This window comes from Arabidopsis thaliana, chromosome 5 (assembly GCF_000001735.4).
Source record: "Arabidopsis thaliana chromosome 5, partial sequence".
Classification (NCBI taxonomy): domain Eukaryota; kingdom Viridiplantae; phylum Streptophyta; class Magnoliopsida; order Brassicales; family Brassicaceae; genus Arabidopsis; species Arabidopsis thaliana.
The window spans coordinates 3,544,821-3,557,093 of record NC_003076.8 but is presented as its reverse complement, the minus strand read 5'-3'; the positions used below and the strand labels follow the sequence as shown (position 1 = coordinate 3,557,093).

Here is a 12,273-nt window from a genome sequence, read left to right as displayed (position 1 = left end):
GTTCCTTGGATATAAACTTTTCAATATATAAAGTAACCATATATACGTGTTGTATCTCTTCCACACTAAATGAAATGTGTTATAAAAAAAAAGCATCACATGAAGGAAGTAACGCTGATGAATGACGATTCTTAGCAACACCATGATAAATTGATAATAGATCGATTCCTAAGGAACACAGTAATCAGGTCGAGACTAAATCCTGATATTTCAAACATAATAATCTCTTGTACAAAAAACTGGACAGCTTTTAACTGTGCGATTTGGAGAGTGACTCGAATCTCCTTTAAAGAGTACAACAGACGTTCTAAACATATGGAAAAAAATGTCGTCATAGAAAACACTAAAACAAACGGAGCGAGAGATAGTTGTGAACCCCCATCACCCTTCGAACACCTACAAGGTTGAAATCTGAAGAGCTTCTTTCCTGAGGGACGTGCTACTTGTTTAAGAAGGCACTGAACAAAGAAAGAAGAAGAAACAACATTAATATCACAACCAGACAAAACCAAGCTTTTAAACAAACAATTGGTAAGGGATTTCACACTTACTGTAGGTTGAAGTATCAATCTGCTCCGGAAGTTCCTTTATATCAACCTCAAACCTCTCTTGTACCTGTCCAAGATTTATAATTGCCACTTTACTAAATATCCAACTCAATTTCAAGAGGAGTTTTCCGTGGACTTATTACAAAGATTGAACACCATACCTGGTTAAGAACCTCTGAATCTGAAGCAGATGCAACAAATGTGATTGCAAGACCCTTGGTTCCAAATCTACCAGCTCTGCCAACCTATACCATACACAGCAAAACGGTAAAGTTACAAGAGCCCTTTCAGTGAGATCAACAATCAAATAATAAATTTCAGTATTATATACTTACCCTGTGAAGATAGGTATCAGCAGAATCTGGCATGTCATAGTTGATGACAATGTTGACACGCTCAATGTCAATCCCTCTTCCTACCAAGTCAGTCGCCACAAGGATCCTTTTGTGCCCTTCCTTGAAACTTTTGTATCGAGTCAACCTACATAACATATCGTATTAGCCTTAAGAATTGGACTCCTCTCCATGAGGGCTTTAAGAGCAGGTAGGGTCCTTCAAAAACATTGAATTTTGAAGAGAATGTACAGACCTCTCTTCTTGAGACATTCCAGAGTGGATGCATATTGAGGGGAAATTGCATTCCACCAGTAACTTGTTCAGCTCAGCAGCCCTGCTCACGCTCTTCACAAAAATGACAACTTGATTGAAGTCCAACGCATCAAGAAGGTCATTCAACTTCCGGTTTTTCTCCATCTCGCTCAGTTTGATATAGTGCTGTTACAGTATGACAGTAAAAGGTCTTTTAAGTATCAAACAACAAACTATATTTCCATTGAATAAGAAGACCTAACACCAGATAAGAGTACCTGGACAAGCCCATGAAGAGTCAACTTGGCTTCATCATCGACATATATTTCCATTGGCTGAAAGGAATAGATATCAGGTAATAATTAGCAAGCTTTTCTCAGGAAATGATTTACACTACAAAAGTGAAGATGGATGTAAAACCCCTGATCTGAGATCCTCGTCCACCAGGTTCTCTTCATAGATGTGAGTTTTGCTATGATACAGCGATATTGCTCGGAACATTAAGGCCCATACAATCACAATGAAACCTTGGGACAACACAGTACCCCACCCAAAACCCACCCAGCACTGCTAGAATTGCAAAGAAATTGAAACTGAATAAAAGGTAATGACGAAAGAAGATCCTGTTGTGCAATGGTCACTCATTCATACCAATGCTACAGAGGCTCACACTCACAGTTCTCGATCCCTACAAACTACCCAAAGCATTAGTGGATTGAGACCCATCGAGAGATCAGTTGCAGCTTTTCCAGGGCAGAACCGCAGAAGATGCCCAAATAATGCTATAATCACCCATAGAAACCATACCAAAGCTACAGAGTCTCACACTCACAGTTCTCGTTCCCTACAAACTACCCAACCATTATTGGATTGAGACCCATTGAGAGATCAGTTGCCGCTTTTCCAGGGCAGAACCGCAGAAGACGCTCAACTAATGCTATGATCACTCATAGAAGGCTAAAAATAGTTGAAAACTAGAAGACTTGCAAAGGGAGAGAGAATTGGCCATGGAACATTACATCTTGCATAAATTTTTTGCAGACTGGGCGTATCTCTTTGCTGAGCGTTGCTGAGAACATCATTACTTGTTTGTCATGAGGAGTCATCTTGAAAATCTCCTGCACATCCCTTCGCATGTCTGGTAAAAAAAAAGTTAAAGTGTTAAAACATAAAATTATTCAGGGATCGATGTAATAATGATGTCAGAAATCAGCATACCAAGTGACTCGAGCATTTTATCACATTCATCAAGAATAAAATGCCTCACATTCTTCAAAGAGAGATCTTTCTCCCTGGCAAGTGCAAGCACCCGACCAGGGGTACCAACAACAATGTGAGGACATTCATTCTTCAGCAAGTCTTTGTGAATTTTAATGTTGACTCCACCATAGAACACCGAAACCTTTGTATCAGGCAGATAGGTACTGAATCGCACAAACTCATTGCAGATCTGCAAGTAATTGTCAGCATCAAGGCAAAAAGCATTAGAGGAAGAAGACGTACAACAAAACTATAAGCCAAGAACCTGAGTGAAACAAGAAGGTCATACCTGGTAAGCTAGCTCTCTTGTATGGCACAAGACAAGTGCAGAAACCTGGCCAGGAGATGGTTCAATCTGTTGTAGAGTAGACAGGACAAACACAGCAGTCTTCCCCATACCAGACTTTGCTTGGCAGATGACATCCATGCCCAAGATAGCTTGAGGGATACATTCATGTTGCACTGGTGGAGAACCAAAGAAAATTGTACCGAAGAAAGCCTTTATAAGTAGATGATAACCTCCATATCTTTTAAATTGGTGGCTTTAGCACATGTTTAAGCTCACTCCAAACCAATAGATTGAAATATCGTTTATTACCTGGAAAAAGTAATCAGTGAAACGTTAATAAACAAAGAAAACAAAAACCATTATAACAGGAAATAAAAAAGAATTTGACCTCAACACAAACTTTTTTTAATTTAGTTAGATGATAAGCAAAGGACCAAGATAAAGTATAAAATATCTTTAACCAACATATCTTCTCAAAACTAGACGAAGTACATATAATTAAAAGTTTCCGGACAACTAAAACATCTTATGGAGAAGTCACTTCTGTAAATTATACAATATCATTCGGTAATAGAATGGTGAAAGGCAAGGCAGAAAAGTCAAAGGTAGGGTGTATTTCATTGTAATAACCTTCAGATGGATGTTCAAATCCAGAGTCAACAATAGCTCTGAGAAGCTCCGGTTTTAAAAGGAAGTCTCTGAATCCAGAACTGTGTATTCCCACGTACCCTCTGTCACAAAGAGAAAATACAAGATGATAAACACATGACCGTCTAATATTGGGTAGGTTCCAGGAATTTTAGCATTGAAGAACTTAGTCAATTGTCATAAAGTTAAGCAACTAACCAAACACATAGATAATTGAAGAACTTAGTCGGTTGTTATCAAGCAGTAATCTAAGAAAACCCTAAATTTAAACATCCACTATCTCATGAAACAGATCGAGGAAATCATAAAACTCACTTTTTCACGGCTTCACCGTTAACTTTGTTTCCAGAATCTGGGACCTTCTCGTCTTCTTCTTCATAGTCCAAGAGCTCCTCCTCGTAGGCTTCGTTGTCTCTAGCGTCTCCCATACTTCGCAAATTCAACAAGCTGCAGAGAAATTTCGGGTAAGATTCCAAATCCAAAACATTAACCTAAGATTCAGTAGGAAAGCATCTTCCATTGGAACTTTGGATAAGCAATTGAGTTCTCGAGCGAGAATTTTACCTGAGATAAGGAGCAGAGTTGGTTGGATCTCGAAATCGACTAGGGTTTCGAAATCTCTGACTGAAGAGAATGAATCACCAACGCCGCGTTGGTGTCGTAAATAAATATATACAAGGAGACTGGATAGGGTTGACAATAAGCTTTACTTTAATGGGCCTAAAGTTTTTATTAATCGGCCCTTCTGCGCCAATTATTATCTAAGTTTTTTTTTCTTTTTTTCTTTAGTGGGTTCGAGTCAATTTAGACAATGACGGTCAGGGCTCGTCTTGGTTTAGTGGGTTCGAGTCAATACGAACAGAACAGTAGAGCACAATAGATAACAAATTGGTTTAGTTAAGATATTTCATTTCCCTTAATAACAATGTTTTTGTTTCAAGGACCCAACAAAATTGTAGGCCCATTAATTAAAACAAAACCCAATTTAGACTGAGTTCAACCATATCTTTCACTCTCTTTGGAATCGTTTGGACGAAGCTCAGATATTTTTACTCTTGCAATTCAGAGATTTCGAAACCCTAATCCGATTTCGCGATCTAACCAGCTCTGCTGAGTTCTCAAGTTATCCATCAGACTCTTCTGTTTATTAGCAAATAAAGCTTTGTAAGGAAAGCCATTGTGTACTTTCACTTTTATTGTTTTATAGTCTTCAATAAATAACACATACAGTAGTTTGCTTATGTAATAATTTGTATCATGAAAACTTTATTAACGATTTTCAATTTATAATTTGAAATCAGTGAAGTAAGTTGTTAAGTTTAGGGAGAAACAAAGAAAAACTTGCAGCAGTGCTGAAGCAAAAATATGGACCAATATTGCAGTAATGAATAGTTTTGTCGTAGAATACAACCAACTTTATCAGTGCTCAGTAATATCAGCATTAAATTTAGTAAACCTACTAGTTGTACTTTTTAGATTTCCCGCATAAATTACGAACGTATCTTTACCCTTTTAATGATTACAGTTATTATAAACTGATTAACATGAGTTAGTGATCCATCAGAAATTCCACCAAACCGGGAAATGTAAAGACTCTTTTCAGTATCTCGGTTTTTTACCAACCACTGCCGTGGAAAGTACACATCAAAATTCAAAATCTACAGAGATCAATAAACGAGAACGAATACAAGAAGTTGGAACCCTAGAAATTTTGAAAAAAAGAACATGAACTCTGCAGGGAAAGAAAACTGAACCGGAAGTAACCGGTATGTATCCTAACAGAACTCATCTAATCCACTAGGCTCCACCAACACATAAAGCGGCTTCCCTTTGAGCTTGTGTTGCCCCTAAAAACAATTCAAAATTTTCACAAACTCAATGAGCAAATTTGAGTTGAGATTATAACAAAAAAACTAACTCTATCACTACATTTTAGAAATCATTTCAAAAGAACAAAACCAGAGATAACTTCTTAGACAAGTAAGATAAATGTGACTCACCTTGACTTCAGGCAAGCCAATAACACAAGCACACTCAACAACTTCAGCTCCTTGGCTCTCTGTAAAACGTCAAACTGTATCACATTACAATTCAAGACCAAAAAATTCTCTTTAAAAACTGAAAAAGAAAACAAGAAGAAAGAAAGAAACCCAATAGGCTCATTGCGGCAGAAAGAGTGCCGCCAGTAGCAACAAGATCATCAATGATAATGACGCGTTCGCGTGGCTCAACAGCGCCAACATGCATCTCTAAACGGTCATGCCCATACTCGAGCTCATAAGACTCCGATATCACTTTCCCTATATTTTATAGTTTCGCCAATTTTTCAGAATCTCAAGAGCTTCTCTATCACAATAACCAAAACAGATAATGCAGTAAAAAAACCTGGTAATTTTCCTGGTTTACGCAAAGGGATAAACTTTGCGCCGATGGCTAATGCAATGGAAGGACCAAACAAGAAACCTCTTGCTTCAACTCCTATATAATACATTTGGATGTAAACAAACATATTAATTTCTTAATGAAGAAAAAGACAATTCTTGTTTCTCCTTTTTTTAATTGTCTTTTGTTTGCTTATATGATGTAAACCCATTTTAGAAAGACACATAGTTTTTGGCGTTACTTAACAAACTTGATGACGAAACACTGTAGTAAAGAAATGAGAGGATAAGGAAGAACAAAGGAAAAAAAACAGAGGAGTCTTACCAGCAACGACAGAGATTTGCATGTCTTTGTAACGATCTACGAAGATATCAATTGTGTGTTTAAACGCCTTGTGATCCAGTAACAACGTAGTTATGTCCTGAAACATAATCCCTGTCCAAGAAACAACTTCAGAGAATTGCAAAAACAGAACAAAGAACAGAAAAAACAGAGGAACAAGAAGTTTTAAAGACCTTTCTTAGGGAAATTAGGGACAACCCTAATGGCTGCTGATATAGCTTCAAGCCTTGGATCTCCTTTGAGACCATTCTCCGCCGCAAACATCTTTTCTCTCTCTCTTCTCTTTCTCACTAAAGTTTCAATTCTGAGAGAGTTAAGGAGCGTCTTCACTTGTGTGTATTAATCTCTCGCACTCTCTCTCTCTCTTGAGAGAGTAAATGGGGAAGAATTCAAAGTAGGAAACAAATAAATTTCCCTCGCAGAAGAAGGAAATGAAATGAAATGAGATCAGATCTTCTCTCTTCTCTCTCTCTCTCTATGTCTCTGTCTCGCTCTGTTCCTCTGTTCACCACCAGTTGTATAGAAAGTGGGTGAGAGAGCATTTAATATTTAATAGTAGTGGAGAAGAGTGTGTGTACCACACGCGCGAACTGGGTCGGCACACAGGTTTTTATGAACCGCAATAAAATCACAATCACAAGCGTTAATGGATACTGTATTAAAGAGAGTGAAGAAAGATCCGAAGAAGAAAAGAAAATCTTATGGATCTTCGAGAGAATCTTTTGGCCTTTAGCTCTTTCTTACTAGAGTCTCGATCAAAAGACCTATAAAGGAAAGAGATTCGATACTCTGCCAAAAATAAAAAACATTTTTCTATAAAAAGAAGTACCCATTCTCCTAAAACTAGTTCACATTCCATGTTTTGTGTCTTGTCTCCTCCATACACAGCTACACTTGCCTCTCTTTTTTTTACTATATTAAAAGTTTTGTGAACTGTAATGTGTATTAAATAAGTTTTTACAACTTTATATTGGTAGGCGTAGGGATAATAGATTTTGGCTGTTAATGTTAACCAAAATCGCACCTAAAACCGCACTGCAACAGTGCTGTAACAGTATCAAAATCTCTACATATGTATTTTCGTTACTATTTGAACCGCACCGCACTTCTCCCGCACCGCAAAACGCAGTCACCATTCGGAGCCTTTGTGTTAGTTTTAGTTACCTCTTTTTTCCTTAAATCGAGGTGTTTTATATTTCTTGTCTCCTACATTACACTGTTTGTGTTTGTACGAGTACTGATTTTTGTAGATTGCGTTTATAACATTTAGATAGTAGTAGTACAGGTTTTTATGTGAATTCAAAGCGTAAGTAAAAAAGTACATGGGGAGCAGATCACCGAATACAAATAAATCAGCAATAGAGTCAATATGCGTCCAGAATTGAGTGGTACATGCCAACTTGTATAACAAAATTTCTTTTGTATGGTACGGGGTTAGTTTTGAATTCAGGTTTAAGATATAATCATATAACTCTATAATTTAGTTCAGCTCTATATAGATTAGTAAAGGATATAGAATAAATTTTAAATATTATTTTTAAATACGTGTGAAAGATCTAGACTCTTCTAATAATTAAAACGGGTATAAATAAGAGTTCAATAAATAAAGACCCAAAATAATTGCTAATATGTAAGAAATTAGCATAATGGATTGGTGACTTCATATATAAGTGAAGACCATGTTTTTGAGAAGTTAAATCATACCCCTTTTCATGAGCAATTTCAATTTTAACGATATATGTTAAAACAAAATTTCATGTCAGAAATGTGAAGTACTGATTTGAAGTTTGTGGCTTTGTGCTAGTTCACCGAAGATATTTTATTGGTATCTTCTATGCTTCTATGAAAATTCTATATACTGCTCTGTTTGCATGGCACGAGGCCGCCAAATACACAGTTCAAGAAGTACTAGCCTCGTGAAGCATGTGTTTATTACGATTTCCTTAGCCCATGTTAGGTCCGCCTAAATGATTTCTCGACCTCAAAAACCACTTAGCTTCCAAAATAAATAACAAACGTATAATTACAAGTGAAACTTTTTCAAAGTTCAAGATTTTGTGAAGTTAACATCTATATGATCATAGTTCACAAGAATTCCACTATAACAAGTATTGTTTTGATTCAATTTACAGTGATGTCTTTCATGCTTCACTAGAGAACATACAAAGAGACTTCACTTAGGAATAATCTTTCTCCGATAAAGAAAAACTCAAACAAGCCCACTACATGAACTATGCAAAGAAACAAAACAGTCCAAACAACACTTGGGACAATAGAATTTCAACTAACATAGTATTTTTCTAAAAGCTTACAAAATTCTCTTAACACAGTTTTTTCTGTTTGTTTTTTTGTTAAAGCTAGCATAGTATATATCTAAAAGCTTAACCAACAAAATATTTCTAATGATGTAAATTATCTAGGTCGTGTTCTAGATAGGTATATTGTTAATTAGATCGTTCCTCCACTGATTACATTTAGAGAATATGAGGTAGATAAGATTTAAGGTGAAAAGCAAAAAAACAAAAACAAAAGTCTATTGTATAGTTGGGAGGGTAAATGAACCTCGTACCGAGAAACCCACCACAAACCTAAAGGAAAAAAATTGAAGTAGAGAGATAGAATAACAATAAAGTTACAACTTCGAGGAGATATCCCAAATCTCGTTGTCTAACTTTATAGCTTTATAACAAAAATCATTCACAGCTTTTTTACACTTTCATTTGACTTTTGTTTATACAGGGATTTATTCCAACTAGCTTCATGATGGGCGATTATACTACTGCTTGTTTTTTTTACCCATACAGAAAATAGCCCAAGAGTTTCTGTATATATAGGCCCAAAAATCCTAAAAATAAAATAATGGGCCTTGTGATATCAAATTTATATGTAAGCCCAAGAGTTTTAGATTGAGGCCAGATATTTTTGTTGCGCCTGATATTTTCAAAATTCAACTTTTTTTTTCACTGTAAAGCGGGCTTCTCCGATATCCTAATTTCAATTTGTAGGGTTCCTCAAAATCATTTCAATAATTCAATTTCAGATGTATGGTGATGCTTCTTTGATTACAAATCGGCGTTGAACAATTCTCCGATTTTACACTCTAATCGAATCACTTTGGGGTGTTTTGTTAATCGCTGTTCTCAAGATCTGAGATTTACAGGGAGAAGTGAGCTGGAACAAGGTGCCGGAGTAGATGGCGATCATATTTGCGTTGGTGGCTCGTGGAACGGTGGTGTTATCGGAGTTTAGCGCTACTTCGACTAACGCTAGCTCAATCTCGAAGCAGATTTTGGAGAAGTTGCCTGGAAACGATAGCGATAGCCATATGTCTTACTCTCAGGATCGCTACATCTTCCATGTGAAACGAACAGATGGTCTTACCGTTCTCTGTATGGCCGACGAAACCGCCGGAAGTAAGCTGCTTCTCTCGCTAATTTCATCAATTTTACATGATTTGGCTCTTGTATTTGAGTGTCTTCGATTTCTGCTGAGATCTTATATCAATTCTGGGGGATTTGATTGTTGTTTCAATAGAAAGATGCTGATAATTTTCTGGGAGCAATTTGGTGATGTTAGGTTTATGTCACTTATGATTTTGCTCTGATGTTGCGGCAGGGAATATTCCGTTTGCGTTTTTGGATGATATTCATCAGAGGTTTGTGAAAACATATGGCCGAGCTATTCATTCAGCTCAAGCTTATTCCATGAATGATGAATTTTCAAGAGTTCTGAGTCAACAGATGGAGTTTTATTCCAATGATCCTAATGCAGACAGGATGAGCAGAATCAAAGGTGAAATGAGTCAGGTAATGTTACAAAATCATCTCTTTTTTGAAGTCTAAAGTATATGTTTGATATAGCCTATTACGACACATACATGGACATAATGATTTGCTCGATACTTTATGCAGTATTGTAGCTTTATTACTAACTATTACTAGTGACGTTGATTTTGTTTTTCAGGTTCGAAATGTGATGATTGAGAATATTGATAAAGTTTTGGATAGAGGGGAGCGTTTGGAGTTGCTAGTTGATAAAACCGAAAATATGCAAGGCAACACTTTTCGTTTCAGAAAGCAAGCTCGTCGTTACAGAACCATTATGTGGTGGAGAAATGTCAAGCTTACGTAAGTTTTCTGATCTAAAATTCTTCCCAACAAACCTGTTTACCTGATAAACTTGACGAGACAAAAACTAGCAATTTCGTGTTGAATTGATAACTACATACTGTATGTTTGAAAATATATTTTACAATTTTACATTCTTGGTGGAGTTTTTGTTGTTGGTTTTCTCTGCTCATGATGCTTGTTATTTTTCTGCAGAATTGCTCTGATACTTGTACTAGCTTTGGTTGTGTACATCGCGATGGCCTTTGTTTGCCATGGGCCAAGTCTTCCTTCTTGTTTCAAGTAAGAAGACATTCTCTTATCTTCTTCACCTTTCCCTTCTTGGGAATTATCAGACTCTGCTTCGATTTTGGAATGTGAGATTATATGCGTTTGTCTAAAATGTGTGTTTATGTGATCTTTCAATTTCAGCTTCTGCTTATTGCTTTGAATTACAGAGTCGATTATTTATTTGTAAGTGTGATATTTCACTGTTAATGATCATCCCCTGTCTGTTTGCAATTTATGCTGCGGCGTTAAAAGTTGTATTAAATGATGACGTTTTTAGCTTTTGCTTGATCTGTGAAGAATTTTCCAACTTATTAAGTTCTAGTCACATGGTGAAGAACTGAAGATTGGCCACATGGAAATTTGGTGTTTGACTAACATATTCAATCGAAAATTGAATCAACTTATATTATGGTGAAAGTTTTTCATCTTTTTGTATCTGAACAAATCTGAATCGAAAAAAAGTCAACAAAATGAAAAAGAATCTGTTTTTTCATTCAACGAATAAAGACGAGTTCTCTCTATACAAAAAAAAATCTAAACGCAAAAGACTATTAAGAAATACAAAAACTTCTTCACAAAATGTCCTGAAAAACAGATTGACCTTGAAACTTCTCGACTTTAGATCTCAGAAACACTAATCTCTTATCAAGGCACGTCCGTTTCATCTCCAGCGAACCCAATTTCCCTGTTGTCTTCATTAATTTCTCCCTAAACTCTTTCATCTCCTTCTCTTTCTCTGCAAGCTTCTTCAAACTCAGTTCCATTTCTTGCTTTGCAAGCAATAAACGGTGCTCGCCGGCCTTTTTCTCCATAACTGCCATTTCGCATCTGTCAAAATACCTTGTAGCTTCAAGAACCTCCTCAAGAACGGACCGGAGCCAACCTACTCGGATCTTTGCCGTTTCTATGTCATCAACGATTGCTAGAATCTCAGTGGCCCGTGATTCAGATAACCGACGTAGAGGCGTTGACTGGAGTTCGATAACAACCTCCGCTAGTGTCTCGAGGTGATATGTTCGTGTGGAGAGTGATTGGAGCTTGGAATTCGATGTGATGTCTCCATACTTGTCGAAAATGCTTTGAAGAGTGGAGGAGAGACTAGCTTTGACTTTGTATTCTCCGACGGAGACAACGTCCCACGAATCAGAGGTTGTGATCACAAGAGCCTTGTTCAATGGAGAAAAAAGAAGCTCAGGGAAGAGTAGAACAGAGTCTTTGTCGTTATCATCATTGAAAACAGAGTATGCACTGTTCCAATGAGGAACATGAAGTTGAGAGATCTCTGAACATAAACTCATCTCTGTCTGTTACTTAAGAAACACAGACAGAAGGAGAAAGTAGTTGAGTTCGAGAAAGAGAAAGCTTTTTGTTTTTTTTTGTTTGTCACAAGAAAGCTCGAGAGAAAAGTATAAAGTTCTCTTGCTCTCTTTCCATCTATTTAAAGGTTTATTTCAAAGGCTTTGAGTATTGTATTTTTAACGATATGTTATTGTTTATTGGAGTTAGCAACGATTCTGACTTTGACTCGACGATCATCGCTATGATCGCGTTCTTGACTTTGTCAACATTTTCTGTTTTAGGAAATTCTATTTTCTCAAACCAGAGGAACAAAACAAAAAGGATTTTAAAAAGGAAAGTGTCAAACTAGAACGAGTCAGAAACAAGGCCTAGGCTGAAGGCCTGAAGCTACGTTTAAAAGTCGTCGAAAAATCTTTTTCAAATGATGATCCTAAATGGGCCTTTTTGGGCTTCCCAACCATTACAAGTAGGCCATGAAAATTGTACGTCCCATTCCCAAACGAAACTTTGGAGGCTTGTTT

At 36.7% G+C, this 12,273-nt stretch overlaps 4 protein-coding genes across 7 annotated transcripts; 1 reads left to right on the top strand and 3 right to left on the bottom strand.

The window, feature by feature from the left end:
- Positions 1 to 75: 75 nt before the first annotated feature.
- UAP56a (DEAD/DEAH box RNA helicase family protein) lies at positions 76 to 3,998 on the bottom strand. 2 transcript variants are annotated; one of them, NM_001343160.1, is made up of 12 exons: positions 3,897 to 3,998; positions 3,648 to 3,779; positions 3,315 to 3,415; positions 2,685 to 2,993; positions 2,354 to 2,585; positions 2,155 to 2,273; positions 1,414 to 1,470; positions 1,137 to 1,321; positions 884 to 1,028; positions 710 to 793; positions 552 to 615; positions 76 to 458 (listed from the first exon to the last, which is right to left on the bottom strand). In NM_001343160.1, exons 4-12 carry the CDS (start codon positions 2,820 to 2,822, stop codon positions 448 to 450), a joined length of 1,035 nt encoding a protein of 344 aa, NP_001318536.1. In that variant the 5' UTR covers positions 2,823 to 2,993; positions 3,315 to 3,415; positions 3,648 to 3,779; positions 3,897 to 3,998; the 3' UTR covers positions 76 to 447. The 2 variants fall into 2 exon arrangements, with proteins under 2 accessions (NP_001318536.1, NP_568244.2); NM_121155.4 differs by having other exon boundaries at positions 2,685 to 2,857.
- An 840-nt stretch (positions 3,999 to 4,838) lies between these two features.
- On the bottom strand, positions 4,839 to 6,794 carry APT5 (adenine phosphoribosyltransferase 5). Of its 2 annotated transcripts, NM_121154.4 has the most exons (6): positions 6,230 to 6,794; positions 6,039 to 6,149; positions 5,718 to 5,810; positions 5,483 to 5,632; positions 5,333 to 5,391; positions 4,839 to 5,179 (listed from the first exon to the last, which is right to left on the bottom strand). In NM_121154.4, the coding sequence occupies exons 1-6, from the start codon at positions 6,318 to 6,320 to the stop codon at positions 5,108 to 5,110; spliced, it is 576 nt and encodes a 191-aa protein (NP_196677.1). In that variant the 5' UTR covers positions 6,321 to 6,794; the 3' UTR covers positions 4,839 to 5,107. The 2 variants fall into 2 exon arrangements, with proteins under 2 accessions (NP_196677.1, NP_001329978.1); NM_001343159.1 differs by having other exon boundaries at positions 5,333 to 5,632.
- A 2,182-nt stretch (positions 6,795 to 8,976) lies between these two features.
- VAMP713 (vesicle-associated membrane protein 713) lies at positions 8,977 to 10,894 on the top strand. 2 transcript variants are annotated; one of them, NM_001343158.1, is made up of 5 exons: positions 8,983 to 9,469; positions 9,672 to 9,862; positions 10,020 to 10,183; positions 10,379 to 10,465; positions 10,595 to 10,808. In NM_001343158.1, exons 1-5 carry the CDS (start codon positions 9,250 to 9,252, stop codon positions 10,611 to 10,613), a joined length of 681 nt encoding a protein of 226 aa, NP_001331552.1. In that variant the 5' UTR covers positions 8,983 to 9,249; the 3' UTR covers positions 10,614 to 10,808. The 2 variants fall into 2 exon arrangements, with proteins under 2 accessions (NP_196676.1, NP_001331552.1); NM_121153.5 differs by having other exon boundaries at positions 8,977 to 9,469; positions 10,379 to 10,894.
- A 30-nt stretch (positions 10,895 to 10,924) lies between these two features.
- Positions 10,925 to 11,883, bottom strand: AT5G11140 (phospholipase-like protein (PEARLI 4) family protein). The gene has a single exon (NM_121152.2). It carries the CDS (start codon positions 11,749 to 11,751, stop codon positions 11,026 to 11,028), a length of 726 nt encoding a protein of 241 aa, NP_196675.1. The 5' UTR covers positions 11,752 to 11,883; the 3' UTR covers positions 10,925 to 11,025.
- Positions 11,884 to 12,273: the final 390 nt, after the last annotated feature.

What these genes read in the sequence shown, in the direction of transcription:
- UAP56a (NM_121155.4), bottom strand. Translation starts at nt 3,760, where the DNA reads ATGGGAGACGCTAGAGACAACGAAGCCTACGAGGAGGAGCTCTTGGAC. An exon ending in CAAGAGAGCTAGCTTACCAG is followed by an intron (nt 2,586 to 2,684) that starts GTATGACCTTCT and finishes AATTACTTGCAG; the next exon opens with ATCTGCAATGAGTTTGTGCG. An exon ending in CTGATACCTATCTTCACAGG is followed by an intron (nt 794 to 883) that starts GTAAGTATATAA and finishes TGTATGGTATAG; the next exon opens with GTTGGCAGAGCTGGTAGATT.
- VAMP713 (NM_001343158.1), top strand. Translation starts at nt 9,250, where the DNA reads ATGGCGATCATATTTGCGTTGGTGGCTCGTGGAACGGTGGTGTTATCG. An exon ending in GGCCGACGAAACCGCCGGAA is followed by an intron (nt 9,470 to 9,671) that starts GTAAGCTGCTTC and finishes ATGTTGCGGCAG; the next exon opens with GGAATATTCCGTTTGCGTTT. An exon ending in TCAAAGGTGAAATGAGTCAG is followed by an intron (nt 9,863 to 10,019) that starts GTAATGTTACAA and finishes TTTGTTTTTCAG; the next exon opens with GTTCGAAATGTGATGATTGA.
- APT5 (NM_121154.4), bottom strand. Translation starts at nt 6,320, where the DNA reads ATGTTTGCGGCGGAGAATGGTCTCAAAGGAGATCCAAGGCTTGAAGCT. An exon ending in GCAAATCTCTGTCGTTGCTG is followed by an intron (nt 5,811 to 6,038) that starts GTAAGACTCCTC and finishes TGTATTATATAG; the next exon opens with GAGTTGAAGCAAGAGGTTTC. An exon ending in TAAACCAGGAAAATTACCAG is followed by an intron (nt 5,633 to 5,717) that starts GTTTTTTTACTG and finishes TATAAAATATAG; the next exon opens with GGAAAGTGATATCGGAGTCT.
- AT5G11140 (NM_121152.2), bottom strand. Translation starts at nt 11,751, where the DNA reads ATGAGTTTATGTTCAGAGATCTCTCAACTTCATGTTCCTCATTGGAAC.